This window comes from Electrona antarctica (assembly GCF_951216825.1).
Source record: "Electrona antarctica genome assembly, chromosome: 2".
Lineage (NCBI taxonomy): Eukaryota > Metazoa > Chordata > Actinopteri > Myctophiformes > Myctophidae > Electrona > Electrona antarctica.
The window spans coordinates 44,538,555-44,558,496 of NC_136807.1; the positions used below are offsets into that span (position 1 = coordinate 44,538,555).

Below are 19,942 nucleotides of genomic sequence, written 5' to 3' on the forward strand. Positions count from 1 at the left end.
CGTCATTCTCTTTACCTCTGCACCTACTGTAGCAACACGCCATCACGCAGAGGAAAACTGAGAAGACTTCTCACAAAACTTCTGAGTTAAAGAAGAAAAAGATCCCATTCATCAGAGAACCCACCGAAGAAGAGATGAATGACAAACAGAAGTCTTACACGTGGAATGCTTACAAGAAGATGAGATGTAAGGCCTGCTGTGGAAAACACCTGTTGGCTGTGGACAATTGTCTGTATTTTATGGATTTCACATGGTTTGGTATTACGTCACGGTGGTCACAGATCAGAGGATTTTAAACTGCTGATCAGAATGCTTGGCATGATTACAGTTTACTGAACATTTCTAATATAAATAGAAACACATTAACAAACACATTAACATGCCCACATGCTTAACTGTGTGTGTGTGTGTGTGTGTGTGTGTGTGTGTGTGTGTGTGTGTGTGTGTGTGTGTGTGTGTGTGTGTGTGTGTGTGTGTGTGTGTGTGTGTGTGTGTGTTTGTTTTTTGTTTTTCTGGCTTACACATCCAAGGCAAATTATTTTCCCGCTTTTGTCATAAAAAACAAACCTATCAATAACCAGCATTACGCAATAATTGTGTAGCAGGGATCAGTACAAGAAATGACATGTGCTGTACATATTGACCTTTACTCCATCTCTCCACCTCCTGGGGCCAGCTGTGCTGAACATCTGTGTTTATTTTGGCTGTTCACAGCTGCAGAGGAGTTAACCCCAACCCAGGACCTGCCTTTCCTCAGCCCGCTGGGTTCCCCGCTCCCTGCCATCCAAGCCCGTTCCACCATGAGACTGTATGTTCCCGAGGTAAAACGGCCCACTTCTTGAAACGTTCAACTCCAGCCTTGGTCAGGATACAGGAGAGAAGTTAATGGCTAAGGCCATAGCATCAGCTATGAGGACGACCTAGAGACTCCAGAAAATGAGATGTTAGAAAAGAATTGACAAATTATTTTAGGAATGTTATAGTGGCTTGATTGAAGTGACCTATTTAATTGCAGAGGGAGCAGAAAATATCATCCAAACTGTCCAACTCTCCCTCTTAATGTCCGACTATCTTCATAATTTAACAGGCGTAGTGATTATGTCCTCACTAATCGCTCACATTTCCTCTGTGTCCGTCATTCTTCCTCCTTTGTTCTCTTTCTCTCTCTGTCCTCAGTTGAGCCCAATTCAGCCGGCCCTCTACCCAGCTCCCATGTCTCCTTTCTCCCAGGGCTCCCAGCCCCCCATGGCCTCCACAGCCCTGGACTTGGAGTCAGTCAAGTCGGTCATGCCTTCCCCTCCCCAGGTGGAGCTCTATCCCTACCAGGCGGAGCTCTCTCAGAGCCTACAGGGTGGCCTCTATTACGGCTCTGGTATGGAGTCTGTGTCCCAGGTGGTGTCACTGAGCCAGTCTTCTTTCTCGTCCAACAAAACTTCGGTTCCCATCAGCAGATTGGAAATCACATCAGTCACTGCCGCCACGACTCTGCCTAAGAACATGGAGGTAGATGACTTACTTGACTGTGCGTTTCACTTTAGTGAGGACTGCAAGCGAGACACCAGGACTAGCAATGTGAACTAGAAAGGTCGCAATTTTAAAAAATTGCAAAGTGTGGTTGCCGCAGTGGCTTACATATGCCCCTCCCACTGATATTGGCAGCCAATTACAATGTTGCGTCACCCCTGCGATCATGCGTAAGTAATTCGGATGGGATTTATCCCCCCAAAAAACATTTTTCTGCAAGAAACGGTTACATTTTTCGCATTTGCGGCGCCCCCTATGGATGAAAATGGAATCGCTTTTGGCTTTTGGTTGATTAAACCACCCACGACATCTGATTCAAATTTGGGATGGATTGGACATTCCGTTCGTAATTTTTAGATTTTTTTTGTAAAATAGGCCCCTCCCGCTAACTCCGGACGACGATTAAGGCCAAACGATACGGACAAAAAATTTTCAAAAAATCAGAAAAAAATTTAAACGCGGTCCGATAGGTCCAGAGATCATGTGTACCGATTTCTGTAAGATTCGGACAAAATCTGTAGAATCAGAAAATAAAAGTGTGTTTTGAAGAAAATTCAAAATGGCGGAAAATCTATCCTGACGCAAATGGGCGTGGCCTATATGGGGAGATGCGTCATGGCCCAAGGAATCCAGGGAAAAATTATTTAGATTTTACGACCTACGGTTCAAGAGTTATAAGCCAAAACGTAAAGTGGGCTGTTATAGCGCCACCATGAGGCCGACCGATATAATTATAAGTTAATTAATTTTAGTAAGTATTACGAATTATCCCTCCAAGTTTTGTAACTATAGCCATTACGGTCTCCGAGGAAAAAATACTTGAACGTGATTTTTCGCATTTTCCCATTCATGTCAATGGGGAAATTTAATTCACTAATAAATTCATATCAATTAAACTATACAACATTTCTCTTAGCAATGAGCAAGCACACCATTCCCGATTTTGTCAATTTGACATATGGGTCAAGTGCGTACAGTTAAAACTGTGGGAGGAGTAGCGTTTCAAAAAAAGGGTTACTCCAGTAAAATAAAAATAAAGTGTTACAATTACAATAGTCTGGTTGCCCTTTAGGGCAACCACACTAAAAAGACTAATGACCAGGAACTTGGAGATAAAATAGACTCATTCAGAAGACTTACTAAGTCTTCTGAATCTAAGTCTGACTTAGATTAATTGGGGTAAAAATGAGACCCATGCGTTGCCCACACATGCCTTCATTATTTGTTTGTTTACACACACATGCACGCACGCAACAACAACAAAGGGGGACTAATACTACATAGTTAGGCTGGATTAATTGCCAATTTGATGATTGGTCAGCTGCTGTATAGCTCTTAGGGAAGATACGGCAGCTGATCAGTCAGCTGCCGTATCATCATTCACCAACCTCTCCCATTAAGGGCTGGGTAGAGTTAACTAACTTAGTCATTAAAGCAGTTAAAGCTTGAGTAGCTAAAGCAGTTTAACCCAAATGACTGACTCGTCACTGTGTGTCTTGACAGAAAACACCATTCTCAGACGAGGAGAAAAGCACTGACCAGCAGCAGTATCACATGTCAGGTGAAAGTCAATTTCTGTTCAGATCAATATAACAAGCAAAGGCAGCTTGGCCAGTTAATAGAAAGGCAGAAGTACAGAGACAGAACAAGTGATGTTTTACAATTTGTTATGAAGTGATAATATTGATTCCTGCCGTAGGACCTAACCGCAAGCGCCAAACAGCGGCGCATGTATCCAGTAGCTCAGAGGAAGAGGAGAAGGAAGAAGGGAGGAAGGTGAAGAATCCAGGACAGCGTTCAGCGACGATAAAGCCCAGGAAGCTGTTCAAGACCAGTAATAACCTTTTTGTTAACAGTAATTATAACTCATCTGTCAACAACTGTTTAGTAGCACCCATTCAGGATGCATCTGTGGACCGGATAAATCCAGTTTTAAACATAGTTGTTTGCTACCATAATCATAAACTGGTGTAACTGTCATGAATACTGGGATTCTGTGGTTGTCATATTTTGTACAAAACAACCTTAACCCATTTTGACCTGAGATCAGATTCTAAAAATGTCTTCTATATCCTGACAGTTTTCTGAAAAAGCTATGTTTCTATATAGCAGACCTACAAGCTCGTAGCGCGCCACTCGGTGGCGCGCTATGAGCTTGTAGATCTGCTATTTTTCAATAGCTAAAGCATAACACAATGCTAACACCAAAAGGGGTTCCCGCCCAAAATGGGATAAATTACCTGATCACAATAGTTGAATCGGTGCAAGCGAACAAACAATACCATTATACCAACCATGCCTGCGCACAGATGTGGGCCAGGCAAAGTATTTTAATGATTTTTTGGGGGTGTTCTCCTAAAGTACACATTATAATAAAGAATTTAGCACCACAAATATTACAAATCCAAAATGTTTTTTCCACAGTAGTACTTTCTGAATGTTGAAATCTTGATTTAAATTGTATTTTTTGTATATTTAGTATATTTTATTACATTCATCCCATGATCCCATGCCTCACATCTACTACCCCATTCCCATTCCTACCCCACCTAGACATCCACGAGTCTCCCGAGGGTGAGGTGAGCCAGGAGGTGTCCCACATGGTGAGCTCCAGGCGCTGGGAGACACAGTTGGAAGATGATGACATTGACACGGACGCAGAGATGCCAGACATCGACCCCAGTGACATGGGGTCAATTTGCCGACAGTTCAGCGCCGAGCTAAAGAAGAAGTACCAGGTTAGACAAGCCACGCACACATACAGTACATACAGTACATACAGTACACCGATGGTCATACAAGCAGACAGTCCGCATGCACATTAACCCATTAAGACCTTAGGCCAGGGGTTCTCAACCCGTGGGTCGCGACCCCTCGAGGGGGTCGCCAAATTATTTTGGGGGGTCCCCAAAATATTTTCAAAAAAAATTTTTTTCACGATTTTTCAAAAATAGCAGATCTACAAGTTCATAGCGCGCCACTCGGTGGCGCGCTATGAGCTTGTAGATCTGCTATTTTTCAAAAGCTAAATTATAACAATGCTTAAAACATCAAAAGGGGTTCCCGCCCAAAATGGTTTAAGGTTATTGTAGCAGTCAATTTATATTGGGGGTCGGGAGGGGGCGGGGCGGGGGTCCCGAGACATTGCCAGAGCATTTCCGGGGGTCCCCGGCCAAAAACGTTGAGAACCCCTGCCTTAGGCCATTACTACAAATGTCTTCTAAATCATACAGTTTTCTGAAAACCGTATGTTTCTATATCAGTGGTGCTCAAACATTTTCATGTCAAGGATCCCCCAAAATGATATGTATTTTACCCCTAAGTGCAAGTGCTGTAAAAGCCTGCCAATAGACTATATTTTTCACACAGCTGCTCTCACGTCATATTTGACGGATTTGCGTCAAAATTTCCGCCATGTGAATATGGTGAATGGTGAATTTGAATTGTGCTATACTGTATGTGTTTCTATTTAGAACCGTTCCAGCCGGTTACAGTCCTACACCAAACAGTCTATGAAGATTGCCCATCAGCACATGTCTTCCGTTACCATGCAAACCAGCGAATACAGGTCAGTAAGTTAACATGCCGTATAAGCAGAGTAGGAAATCTTTCAGCACTTTAGCAGCCAGATACTAGGGTTTTCATTTCAACAATCAAAGTACGGTGCTAGAAGAAAGTCATGGGACCCCCAAAAACTCAGTATTCATCCTCTTGGAAGTATATGCTCAGAAAATTCCATGTAAATCAAAACAGTAGTTTTTGAGAAGTATTTTTGGGACCAAAGTGTTGGATTGCCCAATGGCTGGACAGAGAGACAGACTGGCTTTCATTGCCATCGATATAGCCCCAACGCTAATGGGGCTAAAACAAATTGCATGCATTTTCCTGGTGGGTGGCTACGAACACATAGGTTTTATAAGATCTTTTGTCTTTTCCTCTTCTTTCCATATCCCTTCATTTTGACTTTTGTCTTTCTGTTGATCTATCTTTCTTGCTGTACAGGACTCAGAGGCTGCAAAATGTGCAGCACGTTCTCATTGAGGAGACGAACAACTTGGAGCAGGATGACATTGCACTGAAGAACATGGAGAAAGAGTTCACTGTAGGCCTGCAGTCTAGTCTATGACCTAGGGCTGGGCAATATGACTTCAAATCAATATCACAATTATTTCAAAATGTTGCCTTGATTTCAAGTAATGTTAATGAAAAATAACAGATTTACAAGCTCCCATCGCGATGCATTGTGAGCTTGCGGATTGGCTATATTGACTATTTTTGTACAGCACTGTTGTACAACAACGTATATTACAGGGTTAAGTGGTTAATCAGACTAATCGATTTAGTCGATTATAAAAACTTTAATTTATAAGAATTATTTCGTGTTGATTCATTTACTTATAAGAGATGATTCTAAACTCTTGGTTTGGTTCTAAATATCGGTTTCAAGATATTTTCGATGAATTGCCCAGCCCTACTGCACTGTCTTTCTCTGTATCGATTTCTTATTCTAATCTAATTTTCTCTCTTCTCTCCACTCACACTCACACTCACACACACACACACACACACACACACACACACGAAACACATAATTGAGTCGCAGCTCGAGTGAATGTGGACAGCACACATCATTTAAAACACATTAGTTATTTAAAAATAGAATGAATTAGTCACTCACCATTTTGGCCTAGATTGTGGTTTTACTTTAATCAGCATCTCAATCTTTACTTTAACAGACTTTCTGGAAAAAACAGTCCACGGCTCTCCATACTTACCATGACAGTGGAACTCAGAGGTAAGATTTAGGACTCAATGGCCTCTAGTTTACGGGTGTTAAACTGGCAGACTTGGGCGATAAGTTAAACAACATGCTTGTCGGACTTCCGGTGTCTTCTAAAAATGTCTTCTATATCCTGACAGTTTTCTGAAAAAGCTATGTTTCTATGTCAGTCGTTCTTCGATTTTTCAAAAATAGCAGACCTACAAGCTCGTAGCGCGCCACTCGGTGGCGCGCTATGAGCTTGTAGATCTGCTATTTTTCAATAGCTAAAGCATAACACAATGCTAACACCAAAAGGGGTTCCCGCCCAAAATGGGATAAATTACCTTCCACGCAGTTGCTAACAAAATGTCCCATCATCACAGAGATGTATAAGTATTGTGAGCTAGAACAATTGCTGTGGATTTAGCTTTCCTTATGTTGACGTGTTAGCAATAACAAAACTATTTTATTGTTTTATTCAAATACACGTAATATATTACGCTCCTCTTCCTCTTCATTTGGAGAACCATGTAGCCTGGATAAGGCACAGAGATGGAAAACAAATTGGCAAAATAAAATGCTAGTGTTTTTGTGGTGTCATTCATTAGGCTCTGCTTTTAGTCCATTAGCCCTGCTTGTACCAATTCCCATCCTAAAAACTGGAGGCATGTATTTGTCTGCAGTGTTGCCAACTCTCCAGTAACGGAAATAGCTAGTGGCTCCTCGAAAAGTCGCTAGAAGTCTAGCGACTTTTAGGCGCCCCTAGCAACGAAAATATGGAGCCAGCCCAGAACACCATTTCCTTGCTCTGTGCACATAACCGAGCCGAGGAAGCCAGACGCGCCGAGCACTTTAGTGTTGCCAACTTACGGCGGGGCTCCACCGGACGCGTGCGTGCGTGAGTCAAAAAACGAACCGGGGCAATTTTAAAGCAGTCACGCAACGCAGGCAGTGGAGCCACCCGCGGATTTGAGGCTGAGAGAGGGTAAATGAAGAAAAAGGAGGGTTTTATCTCTGGCGCCTGTCAACACGATTCAGTCGCTAGGGGGGTCTGGAAAGAAGCTAAATATGGCGACAAATCCGCTAAGTTGGCAACACTGTAATTGTCTGTGCTTCCACATTTGTATGCCGTATTGCCATGAAAGTAGCTTGCTTTCCAGTTTTCCCCCCTCCTCCCCAAAAAACAATATCCCTATCACATGCAGCCCATACCCCAAATACTGTCTTACTAGATGTTTTATTTTGTATTACTGAATGCCTATTTAAATCCACCAGGTCACACAGACTTATATTCTCTTATTGTCCTTTAGCGTTTATTTCACGGAATAGATTGCGCTTGTGTTTCATTCTAACTAGTATTAAAATGTCTTAAAATGTCCATTGGTGAAACATGCAGTGACATCACCATCAGTGAATCATGGTCCTGCTATAAATGGGATATTTTGGAGTGCCAGATTTTGGACTACCGTTCCAGTAAATGCACTGACTCATTCATGATGTCATGGGGGATATCCCTGCGTTCACTGTTTTTAGATTTCTTTCATTTCCCGGCTTACCTGCTCTTGTATGACACACATTCTTCTAGGCTTACGGCCCTGAAGACCACCCTCCAGAGCAATGTGTGTCACAGTGTGGAATACGAGGAGAAGACACTCACGACCCAGGTCTGAATCTTAAGGCCTGATATTCACAGCTAACATTCCATATGCTCTCCACTCCATCAATTAGGCTTATATATTTGTAAACGGTTCAGATTGTTTTCTGGGTGCAAGATTCCAGGGCTGCACAATGTATCTTAAATATTACTGTAAATCTTGGCATTAGTTTCCACAATAAATTCGTATTAAATTTGCCAAATATTTCAAAGTTCAATTTCATTAACAGCCTGGTGTTATTAAATGCACTTTCAGTGAGGCTAATCACTACAGTTCACCCATCCAGCCATAAGGGAAAACTGCTGGTTTATACATAATCTATACCAATAATTGAGTTCACAATCTACAATTTACATTTTCATAAACAATGTTGTCCCAAGCAATTCACCTACTCTTTAGTCAATATTGTGCAGTCCTGAAAGTTTATGGAGTGTCTGTGCGTGCGTGTCCTCACCACGTCTCCCTGATATGTTCAGATGTGCCTGATGAGGAAAGACATGAAGTCGGTCCAGGACAAGCTTTTGAAGGATATGGTAAGTTAACCCATTCAGGCCTGACCTCAACATTTAAAAAAAATCTTCTAAATCCTCCAGTTTTCTGAAATAAATATTTTCACGATTTTTCAAAAATAGCAGACCTACAAGCTCGTAGCGCGCCACTCGGTGGCGCGCTATGAGCTTGTAGATCTGCTATTTTTCAATAGCTACACCAAAATAGCCGATCTACAAGCTCACAGCACGTGGCGCATTGTGAGCTTGTAGATCTGCTATATGTGCGCAACACCACTCACAACCAAAGTAAAAACAGGCATTAGAGTCTAGATCATCCTCGTTTACTGAGCTAAACAAAAAGCCTTACTAGAGTGTATGATCATTGGGACACTGTGTGGGGAGGTTCTAAAAGGTTTACAGGCTTTTACATTGTATCTTCTCTTGTGTGCTTTTTTGATCTTAGCATGAAGAGGAGCTCCGAAATGTTAAAAGAGGACTGCAAGCCCTGTTCCTGCCTGGTGGAGCCATTTTCTGAGAAGAGTAAAAATAATATTTCACTGATATGTTCATGTTTTCAAGTTCACATGAATTCTATAGTTCGTTAAAGCTGGCATACTCTTTTTTTACATACCATTTTGTTACATGAATCATATTGCTCTATTTTGAGGAGAGAGTAAAATGTGACTAAACTTCCCATTGCACTGTAAACGTGCTCTTGAGACACAGCTCTTGAGACACAGAATGCACAGAATGTCACATTTCCACATGACCTCCCTACAGTCCAACGATAGGATTAAGGTTAAAAATGGGCTGAGATGCCCTTTAGTTTCCTCCAAATGTGATGGGAGTAGATGATATATATGCTATACTTTTGTGCTGTTCATTTATTAGTATTTGTTCCATATATTTGGGTGTTGTCTTTTTATGTGCATTACTTATTTCTTTCTATAAAGATGGATTTTATTCATGTGAACTTACGAATAATTAAAGACAAGACATAACAATTTTTGTTTTCTTAAGAAAAAACTTGTATTTTGAAGACAAGTAGTGCTTACAAAGGTATTTTTTCTCTTTTCCGTGACACCATTGACTGACCCATTCAGACCGACTCACTGTATATACAGTTAATATCAAATTCATCCCCAATTCATTGCCCTGCAGCCCCAGACTGCACGGATCCCACAGAGTCCAAGTGACAGATTATTCATCAAATAAGAAAAGGTGAAAAGCTGGTCACATGCACAACTTCCTCCCACTATACGGATTCACGCTGCCTCATCAAAGGAGTCCATGAAATAATAATAGTAATAAAAAACGACACCGACTGAAATGTGACACGATTGTTGTTTTCCCCCGCTCTCGTCCTGAGAGTCGGAGGTTTCTTCTACCGTCCTCTTGGTCCAGGCAGCTCCTGTAGAGAGACAGTACTGTACAGCAGCAGTCTCCAGGACAACGCTGCTGCCCACAAACACTACTGTCCATCCTCTCTTCCACACACACACACACCGCTGTCCCCATTGTGATGAAGGCCAGGGTTGCTGGAAAAGAATCCCTTTAAACGACACCCTGAAGACAACGAAGGCTCCGGGCTCTCTTTGAAACAATCACCATCCACACAGCTTCTAGCAGCTTGTGGGAAAAGAAAAAAAGTCTGCGCTCAGCATTTCTTCACAGAAGAAACTCCATTGCTTTCACGGCCGGTGGAACCTGCAGAGAGAGAGAGAGTTGTCAAGGAGAGGTTGGGATTCGAAAGGAACACAAGTCGTGAGAGCAGAAGGTGCCTTTTCCATCGCGCCCACAGTTCTAGGACTGCAGCTATTAATCAATCCAGTGGAGCTATTTTTAGCATGGCCATTAAACGGGAGTATAGTTCCCTCCCTCCCTCTGGGTCACTGTTACAATGCGTTTCTCCAAACAAGCTTAGCCAAGGACGGCACACAGCATTTATCATAATCTGTTCTACCTAGCAATACTGGCTCTGGAGGACATTGTCCTCCCTCCCCTCACCCCATTTAACACGCCCATCTATCTATAGCTTCTTGGTCCTCGCTGGGAGAGCTAAAAATAGAATGCCGCAGCCCAGAATAGAACTTCCTACTACATACATTCACAAGCACACCAGGACACTATACTGGATGTGCATGCACTATATAGCCTTTGTCACAACAGGATACTGACCTCGTTAGGTGCTTGCTGGAGGCGTGCACTTCCATCTCAGTGCTTTTGAACTCGTTCAGCTCTTTTCGGATTGCCGCCTGCAGGGTCAGAATTTAAACAGGCATTAAAGGCAAGCATCTCTTAAGTTAAGTGCATGCAGACGCAGCAGTCACTGCGACCTTTGGACTGGCAAGACTTATTGCAGGAGGAGGAAAACAAGGCAACATCCCAAACAACGTGAGGTAATACATGGATTTGAGTAAGTAGCTGATAACGGTGATATCTTGGGCTGATATAGGATACTATATTGATGGGCAGCAGTTCTGCGAATGTGTAGAATTCCGTACACTGCAAAGTCTAAAGAGTACCACAGACGAATAACAGTCTAAGTCCACACTATTGATCCATAATATATAAATGATAGATAAGGGTTCAGGACACCGAGGCCTTTTCGTGGAGGGGTCCGTCTGAAATTTGGACTTAAGACTGTTTTTCGTCTGTGGTACTCAATTGATTAGCCTAGTTATTTGGTAATAATTCTGATTTTGTGGAGGTTGAACTGTCCTGAATGATAAGAAATGTTCTGTCAGTAGATGTGTGTTATCTTGGACAATTTAGGCAAAAACATGACACTACACAGGTCGTCTCACAAAAACAAAAGCACACCTTGTCTGCTGCCGAGAGCCGGGTCCAGGGCTTGTCTGCTCTCCGGTCATAGTCCTGAGCTTTGGCCACTTCCACATAGTCACTGAAGCGGATCAGAATCTTTCTGTCTCGCAGTTCGTCGACCGTGGGTCGCTGGTTCAGCTGAATAATAAACATAAAGACATAAGTTAGAGACATAAGTTGCAATTGCACCATTTGATTGGTCTGGCTGGAAACAAGTTCTTGAGCTTAGCCCAGATACCCTGGGTAAATATAGTAATAATTTCATTTCATTTCATTGGAAGACCTAGAATGATATGCTCACATGCATGATATGCAATCACCATGGCAATTGTGCAAGATGTAGATTGTGTCAGTAATAAAACAGGGTACCCTAAGATCTAAGAAACAAATATTCTTAAATTCTGAATTAATCTTTGGTTATGAATTCATCATATTAAAAAATATCAAACTTGTATGAAAAATATCAACAAAACAACTTAAGTGGTACCTTTCTATTTAGCCGCTGTTTAATCTCCCTCCTCTCCTCTTGTTCTGTCTGGTCATTTCTCTCTGAAACAAGAACAAAATACATTATTATTAATAAATATATTAAGTGTAAAATGAACACACAAAAATATATATACAAGTACATTCTTGTAGACCTGTGATTTGGCTTTCACTGGTTGTTGAAGACATTAAATATGCTTACATTATATATATATTTGATTTTCTCATTTACCCCACTTTTTATACTCCCAGTTAGTATGAATAATTAGAAAAGGATTGCATGGCAATGCTTTCTTTTTTATAACAATGTTAATCGGTGTAAATGCAGTCCCACCACCCAGGTTTACTGAGAAAACAATATGTGCAATCATGCATTCTCTTCTAAAATGTGCATGAATATTTTGGGAATCTATATTTTGTGTGTGTGTGGTGTTCATCATATTTTGTTTGTACTGGTAAGTGGTATCCGCTATTTCTATTGGAAATAGTGAGCTGTTTAGGTCAGGACTCAGGTGTAAGAAAGTATCAACTCACGTTTTAAGATGTTCCGACTCTCCAACTCCTCTACGTTTGGTCTCTGGCTCAGTCTCCTGCGAAAGAACACCAAAACCACGTTTTGAACCATGTTTCTCTTCAAAGTCCAATCCGCCTTTTTAAACCGGTTGCACTTTTTTCACTACACTCGTTCTTGAGAGAAAGCCACCGCTATGTCTCCATTTAGCATCCAAACCCCGACTGTGATGCTTTGGCAGAGGCGCTCCCCACATCTGGATTGTTAAACGGATCGCACCTTTATATGGTCTGTTGCTTCTCCTTTGACAATTCTCCCTACACTAAACACAACACCGCTTCCACGTCGTCGAGATAAGGAGGATAATAAGTAAACGCTGCCTGGCTGCTGTGCAGATTCCCGACGTCTAGCTCTTCTCTGCACTCCCAGTACTACACACAAGCGCTTTTAGAAGAAGCGGGTCGTGATACGCTGGCTGGGCGCGTCTCCCCTCCCTGCTCTCCCCGGCTACTGCATGCATAATCTATAAAGAGGCGGTGCTAGAGGCTCCCACTCCCACACGGTATCCCCAGACCCCCTCCCTTATCTATGCATGCATTACTAGGCTACTGGGTAGTATTGGCACAGTAAAACATCATAAGAATACCCACATTGCACCAATCCATTTTATTTCCACTCGCATTTAGACATTTCTCACACACACACACACACACACGCACGCACGCACACACACACACACACACACACACACACACACACACACACACACACACACACACACACACACACACACACACACACACACGAGTATAGCCTATATAACATAGCTGAACTCTTGGCATACCATGTTTTATGATCCATGAAATGTGAATATTTAATTTACATTAGGCTCACTCTCAACTCTCAAGTAATGTGCCCATTATACCCAAACACTTGTAGTGCATGTATTACACACATTTCCATTTAGATTTAATGTGGTTTAATATGTCCCCTCAAAAAATAAAAAGTGTTCTTGGAGTCACACCTGTGCTGCTGTGCACGCGAGTTGTTCAAATCCTTATTACTATTAATAAAATATCAGCGGAACAACAGGGCTCACAGTTCACACCCCACGTGCACACCTTCAGATTTGGAAAGGCCAGAGACTGCAGCATGCAGCTTCACAGCATGGCTCCTGCCTTTTATCCACTTCACTCTCTTCTACACTATGCTGTAGTACTGGACACTTTATAGTTGTGACCTGCAAAGACCAACGTTTAGGTCATATACTGTACAGAGCCAGATACCTACCCGTGGGCAGCAATCACAGTTAATTCTTGAAATTACTATTTACAAACTCAATACGGCAAACATTGTCATCTTAAAGGGCCACTTTCCTGGGGTTTTTACGTGGGTATATGTGTTTTTAGATATTTTAGTATTTCAAAGTGGCCATGGGCTCCATGATGTCATGGCTCACTTCCTTCCTGGACTACAATTCCCATAATGCTTTGGTCCACTGCTCCTCCTTGTGGATAGGGGGAGGGCTGTCTTACAGTGTTTCCACACTCTGTGGAAACACTGTCCAAGCGGACAGAAGTAGCTGTCCGCAGCTTCTTTTCTGAGTTTTTAGACAGCTGGTGGATGGAAAAGAAGCTCCACCTCCGCGGATGACTGCCACGGAGGAGAGCGTTTCCGGGAATCTGGCCGTCGTGGCAGTCGTCCGCGGAGGTGGAGCTTAATTTCCATCCACCAGCTGTCTAAAAACCCGGAAAAGAAGCTGTCCGACAGCCGAAAACGTCTGCGGCTCTTTAGTAAGTCTGGCAGCACCTTTACTGAGACAACATGTAGTCCAGGAAATAAGTGAGCTCAGTGTCCATGACATCATGGAGCCCATGGACACTTTGAAATACTGAAATATCAAACACAAATTACCCGCATAAAAACCCCAGGAAAGTGTTTCTTGTCTCCCAAACATCATTAAAATAAGATCTGGTTGCAAAAGGGGTGAAGTGGCCCTTTAATGGAAGGCATCATGCAGTGTATTGTGTAACAAAATGCACTGTTAAAGTTAGGGTGAATGAACCACTCATTACAGAAGTAACAGGGTCCAGTGAAGCTTAATTCTCTTTATCTGAATCATATTTGTAGTGTACTATAATTTCTGGGCTTGCCAGAGACCCTATAGGATATGATACGAGTGTTATAATGACTGATTAATCAAGTAATCAGTCTTTGTAATTTACCACATCAGTAACTATGCATAGTGTGGAATAGCTGGTTACATTAGCATCCCCAGTAGAACTCTCTCATGAGAAATGCAATTCCACACAGAAAAGAAACGTGAAATCATTTTGAGCAAAGTATTTTGCATATAATTAAAGCAAATAAATTAAAAATAGGGAGGGGGGGGGGGGGGGGGGGTGTCATACATTGTTCCTATGTGTATTATCAGTGACAGTATTCTCACCTAATAAAACATTTAAAATCACTTGTCCAATTTGATTAACTCGGGCTAGGTTATGTCTCATAAGCTTCTGTGTAGCTATGATTTTGCTATCCCAAAATCACATCAATAAGACACCAACCAACTGTCTTCTTTTCTCAGCAACCCAGGCACAATTGCAAGTGAAAGTGCTCAGACGGCAGTGACTATTACATCTGCAACAGTTGAAATGGAGAGTCACTCCCAAAGCCCCAATGGACACGGCATCCAGCCCATTATTGACCGGGTCGCAGAGTTGCCTAGCAACAACAGTTTCTCCTGGAAATCTTGTAGACAACAGTCTCTTCCCTCTGAAGCTCCCCACTTCTCCCTAGCAACCGACTAGTGGGGTTTCATTAGCACTACCAGAGAGCTACCGGTATGCTTCAGAAAAGCCAGTGCTATTTTTAGCAACAAATAGCTTTTTTCTTTCAGAGAACCAAAGGAATCATAAAAATATTACACTCTGAATTTCTACAATACTATTACGGTATACAGAAGACATGGATGGTTTATTTGAAACACGCAGAGAATTGCTGCATTGTTCTTTCAGCTAAACTGATTCCCACTGACATATGGTTAATAATAATGTGCGATTCACTGCAAACACGAGGACTAAAACGAGAATTCACGTTGCACCACAATAATGACGGAGAAACTCAGTTGGCATAAGAGGTTCCCTTTGCTACTTGATGCACTTAAATATAATTTGCTTGAATAGAAACTCCAGCCAATGTGAGTCAAGGGCGGAATGAGAAAACGGAGTGAGTGGGTGGAACGATCGCTATTTTAAGCAGAGACGATATCTGACAATAAGCGGCGTGCACACTGCAAAGCTCTCGTCTGCCAACTACAGTAATGTATGCACTCCTGGTCCCTCCCCCAATGCTAACGACACACATGTACCTGTACGTGTTGCTGGTGTGTGGTGGGGAGAGAGCGCGTCGTGAAAGGTGGAGCGTGCTGAAGATGTATTATTCAACCGTCTCTACCGTTGCTATTAATAGTGTTGCTATTAATAGCAACACTGAAGCGCTGTTGCAGCACAACATTCTATAGATAGAAAGCTCACTGTTGATATAATGGGTACACATCATATGCCATGAGCCTCCGTGGCACGTTCTGCTTGCGCTGCAGCAATGGCAGCAGTAGTTCCCCCTGCTTTTGTGATGAGGGGGAGAGAGGATACAGAATACAGGAGATTGAATCTAAAGCTGGGAGTCATCTGGGGCGATCCAGAGGCGTGTGATGGACTGTTTTGTCATTCAGCACCAGTACCCAGGGGAAATAGGCTTTACTCCTCTCTGCTAAGCTCTCCCTCCTCTTCACCGTCTTCAGCACGTCTATATTTAGCCAGGATTTCCCTCGCCCCAAAACAGTGCAGTGTGCCTCCAAAACACAGCGTGGCATGCTGGAGTACACACTATTACTTCTGGCATTCATGTCACACAGAGTGCAACATAGGATGAGACTGGATGGTCTGTCATGCATGGTCTCTCTAGAGCAGTGATTCTCCTTTTGTGACATTTTGACTGTTATGGGATCACAATCTACACTGTAGAATCCTTAATTTAACTACTGTATGCGAATTTAAATGGAACCCTTTGTACACTCTCAGAGTTCAGTAAGGATCCGTTTGGACCCCTGGTGGTCCCCAGATCCGACATTGAGAACCAGTGGTTTTTGGCTGATTGATTGCATACGGTACTTTGTCAGAAATGTCAAACAGCATGTGGTGCAGTAAGACATTGACGATAAAAGAATAACACAAAAAAATGCCGGGGACTGGTTTCCATTGTGGTCCTATGTATTCAATTCATCAACATAGCATACAAAATTACCAATTAGCTTTTTATGTATGTGATGTATTGCCATGCTTTTCTGTTCTTGCTTAATGTAAGACGCTCTGGATTAAGAGCGTCAGCTAAATGCCTAAATTGTAAAGATTGTAACACAATAATACATGTCATCAACAAATACAAAGCACTATTATGTACAAAAGAGATGGGAAAATGACATTTACCTCCCCTTGTGGTCTCCTGATAGATGTTTTGTCAGGCCAATTTGGAAAGAAACCAGTGTTACACATCCTTTGATGGATGGTGTCAGGGCAGTCCACATTTCGGTGGCAGAGCCGTAGAATGAGAACTTTCCCTGGTCTAGAGGCAATTTAAATAAAATCTCTGGCCATACTTGGAGGCTGCAGTGACAGCGCAGGGCAGAGAAAACAATGACACCGTATGGAAAGAGGATACCTTTCACGGTGACTCTGTTTACTGCTGTGCCCTCACTCACACATACAGCACATCAGCACAATCTCCACATACCCTTGGCCACTGTGAAGGTTTTAGTGTTTGTCCAACAACCACACCATGATCTCCCCAAATGGGAATTATTAGGGACAGAAATAGACCTGTGTGATGCTATTTGCGTAAATGCAACAGGGGATTCAATGCCCAGCATTCTGGGGTCACTGTGTTTTATTGAGAGGCGCTAGCCCCCCATATGCCCAGCTTTGTGTGTTTGTGTGTACCGGACACATAATGATGATTTGATTGGCTGAGCACGGAATGTGATGTATGATGATGTATGACGATAATAGCGCCCGTCACTTCACACAAGTGTGATTTTTTGTATTAATGTATTGAGTACAACTACAATGAACAGAGTACAATTACCAATTAGCTGTATTGTGAACAATACAATAATTAAAAGGCACTTTTGGGAGGCAAAAACATTTCAGGGTTTTCACATTTCCACTTTTTTGTTTACCTGTGAACTACAGCAAACGCCCATTGACTGTAGCCTCCCAGAGTGTGGTTTTGAGGACTTCTAGCACGCGTGCTAACCTTTCCACAGCTGTGGGTCTCACCGCTGTGCTTCAAGAGGAACCCCTCTGTGTTCTGAGCACAGACACTCTCTGACCCTGAACACTCTTGAATTATGCAAGCCGGAGTTATGCCACACAATCTCGCTTTTACATAAGCTGTTTGTTTGCAAGTCGCTGTGAACGTCCACTTGTTACGATTCACAATACCGCATCTTGTGACGTCTTCTCTTCGTAGGCCCGACAGATCTAGGAATAGATCCCTCGAAGGCAAAAAGTTGTTTCAGAGACGGATGATAGATTCTCTTTCCCTTTAAAGGACCACTTCACCACTTTTCAACTTCTCTTCCTATAATTGGTCCTAACTAATGTTCATGATAAAATACCAAAATTTTTTCCTACTCAGTCTGTGTCTCATAGGAAGGCTGTGGGCAGTTCAGAAACCCGTCCACCAGTGACATCATCGATGGTGAATCCAAGCTAATAGAAATGGCAGGCTTTCTTTTCCTGAAAAGTTGCAATGCAAAAGTTGAAGCCATCGTTCTCACGATAATAAAAATCTAAATATATTTTAAAACAAATATTGTTTAAAAAAAATCTGCCTAATGATGATGTCACTGGTGGACGGGTGTCCGAACTGCCCAAAGCCCTCCTATGAGACACAGACTCTACAGAGTAGGAAAAAATTGTGGTGTTTTATCATGAACATTAGTGAGGACCAATTATATGAAGAGATGTTGAAAAGTGGTGAAGTGGTCCTTTAAGTTGGGTGTGATCCTCACTTGTCGGTGCTATATTGCACAGCTTGTTCCATAACACTGGGGTGAGCCCTGGTTTGACACTGGTGTGATGAAGACATCTAGGTCTGGTGATGGTACATCTGCACGCACTGGGTGATCTTAGTCAGGCGTGGTTCAAAACGTGTCCCTCGGTTATGTTTGCAAGGCAAACAAAAATGTTCCCTGAATACACGGGCAGGGGGGGTTACATTACATAAATCAATAGAATTCTTGTACAGACAAGTCTTCCTCGAAGCAAGCGTTGATACTTTGTGTACCCAATTGGCCATTGATACAGTAGTTTGCTCTTGTTACAGTATTCAGGAAGGAAACCACAATTTCACCAGTACCTCCACCTTTCATTGTGGATCAACTCAGTCTTCTTCTTCTTTTCGTGTCTTTGAAGCATGTGGTTAGATGACAGTTTCCCATTTCTTTACACAGTCTTTTGCATTATTGTTGAACTCTGCGAGATCTTTTAAGCTGCAAGGTTTGGGTAATAGAGGGCAGACAAGGCAGTGCTGCATCGTATGGTCCTCTTCTCCACATTCACAGATGGTTGGGCCGGTTTTGTAGCCCCATCTGGCCATAGCAGCTTTTGATCGCCCCGTTCCTGTTCTCAGGCGGTTGAGAGGGATCAAGGTAGAAGCGTTCACATTGCGATCCCTGTCAAGTAATACCTGTTAACACTTGCTATTACTTGCGAATTCTACCAAACACTTTGAAGCCGAGCCGAAAGACAAGCCTGTCCATCAACTCAGTGAAGCTAGACTTGATTAGCTACAGTAAACCAGCTGGTTAAGGCCATAAGGCTGAAATCACATTCCTCCCAAAACACAGTACGCACTAGTAGAGCAGGATCAGGACTGGCCTGGACCCAAATCTTCAAAACAATGTAACTCAGATTATCTGGCATAACTCGCGTTGAACTCGCGAAACAAGATAATCCTTTTAGATCGGATTCTCTTTCTCAACCAACGCCATTCTAAATCTAATCCACCGTCTACAGCACTGGGCTGGGTGTTGTGTACACTGCACAGACAGTATGAAGGCCATTAAGCTTAGAGTAGCTTCAACCTGCTCCAGCATGATCTGATAATCAGATGGGATCCATGTTCTCTGCTGCCCTGTGCTCATACGCCATCCAAGTATCATTAGTAAAATGCACATACTGTATGCAAGTAGGTCATTGCAACTGGAGAGATGCATTTACAGGGACCAGGCAAAGGGTAACATTATGATACTGTACATATTTCATATTCCCATTAATAACCAACTTGATATGAAGAAACAAAACACCTGACGTATTAATTAATGTGTGTTACTTCATAATAGAAAGTAAGTACATTTTCGACTAAGAGGTATATTTTGATAATCCACATTCATGTTTGGTCAAGAGCATAAATGCCACGGACGAAAAACAGTCTAAGTCCACACTATTGATCCATAATGTATAAATGATAGATAAGGATTCAGGACAACGAGGCCTTTTCGTGGAGGGGTCAGAATGAAATTTGGACTTAGACTGTTTTTCGTCTGTGGTATGTGATAAGGAATCATATGATCACAGACCACAAATTGTTTGTCCAATGCAAGGAAACACATTTTAAAGTTGAG

At 42.4% G+C, this 19,942-nt stretch overlaps 2 protein-coding genes across 5 annotated transcripts in view; one reads left to right on the plus strand and one right to left on the minus strand.

Annotated features, from left to right (window-relative positions):
• sycp2 (synaptonemal complex protein 2) overlaps window positions 1–9,338 on the plus strand; it is a 31,301-nt gene extending 21,963 nt beyond the window's left edge. For both annotated transcript variants that reach the window (XM_079518306.1, XM_079518307.1), the window contains 12 exons: window positions 33–186; window positions 715–821; window positions 1,177–1,503; window positions 3,028–3,085; window positions 3,224–3,358; window positions 4,078–4,262; window positions 4,998–5,092; window positions 5,527–5,626; window positions 6,261–6,319; window positions 7,872–7,950; window positions 8,418–8,474; window positions 8,896–9,338. In XM_079518306.1, the coding sequence (XP_079374432.1) occupies window positions 33–186; window positions 715–821; window positions 1,177–1,503; window positions 3,028–3,085; window positions 3,224–3,358; window positions 4,078–4,262; window positions 4,998–5,092; window positions 5,527–5,626; window positions 6,261–6,319; window positions 7,872–7,950; window positions 8,418–8,474; window positions 8,896–8,967 (1,428 nt within the window). In that variant the 3' untranslated portion in view covers window positions 8,968–9,338. The remainder of the gene's footprint in view (window positions 1–32; window positions 187–714; window positions 822–1,176; window positions 1,504–3,027; window positions 3,086–3,223; window positions 3,359–4,077; window positions 4,263–4,997; window positions 5,093–5,526; window positions 5,627–6,260; window positions 6,320–7,871; window positions 7,951–8,417; window positions 8,475–8,895) is intronic.
• Window positions 9,339–9,444: 106 nt separating this feature from the next.
• The window catches only part of phactr3a (phosphatase and actin regulator 3a), a gene marked incomplete at its 5' end in the record, with an annotated part of 54,163 nt that continues 43,665 nt past the window's right edge, over window positions 9,445–19,942 (minus strand). For all 3 annotated transcript variants that reach the window (XM_079490307.1, XM_079490308.1, XM_079490309.1), the window contains 5 exons: window positions 9,445–10,139; window positions 10,611–10,687; window positions 11,256–11,396; window positions 11,746–11,807; window positions 12,279–12,334. In XM_079490307.1, the coding sequence (XP_079346433.1) occupies window positions 10,124–10,139; window positions 10,611–10,687; window positions 11,256–11,396; window positions 11,746–11,807; window positions 12,279–12,334 (352 nt within the window). In that variant the 3' untranslated portion in view covers window positions 9,445–10,123. The remainder of the gene's footprint in view (window positions 10,140–10,610; window positions 10,688–11,255; window positions 11,397–11,745; window positions 11,808–12,278; window positions 12,335–19,942) is intronic.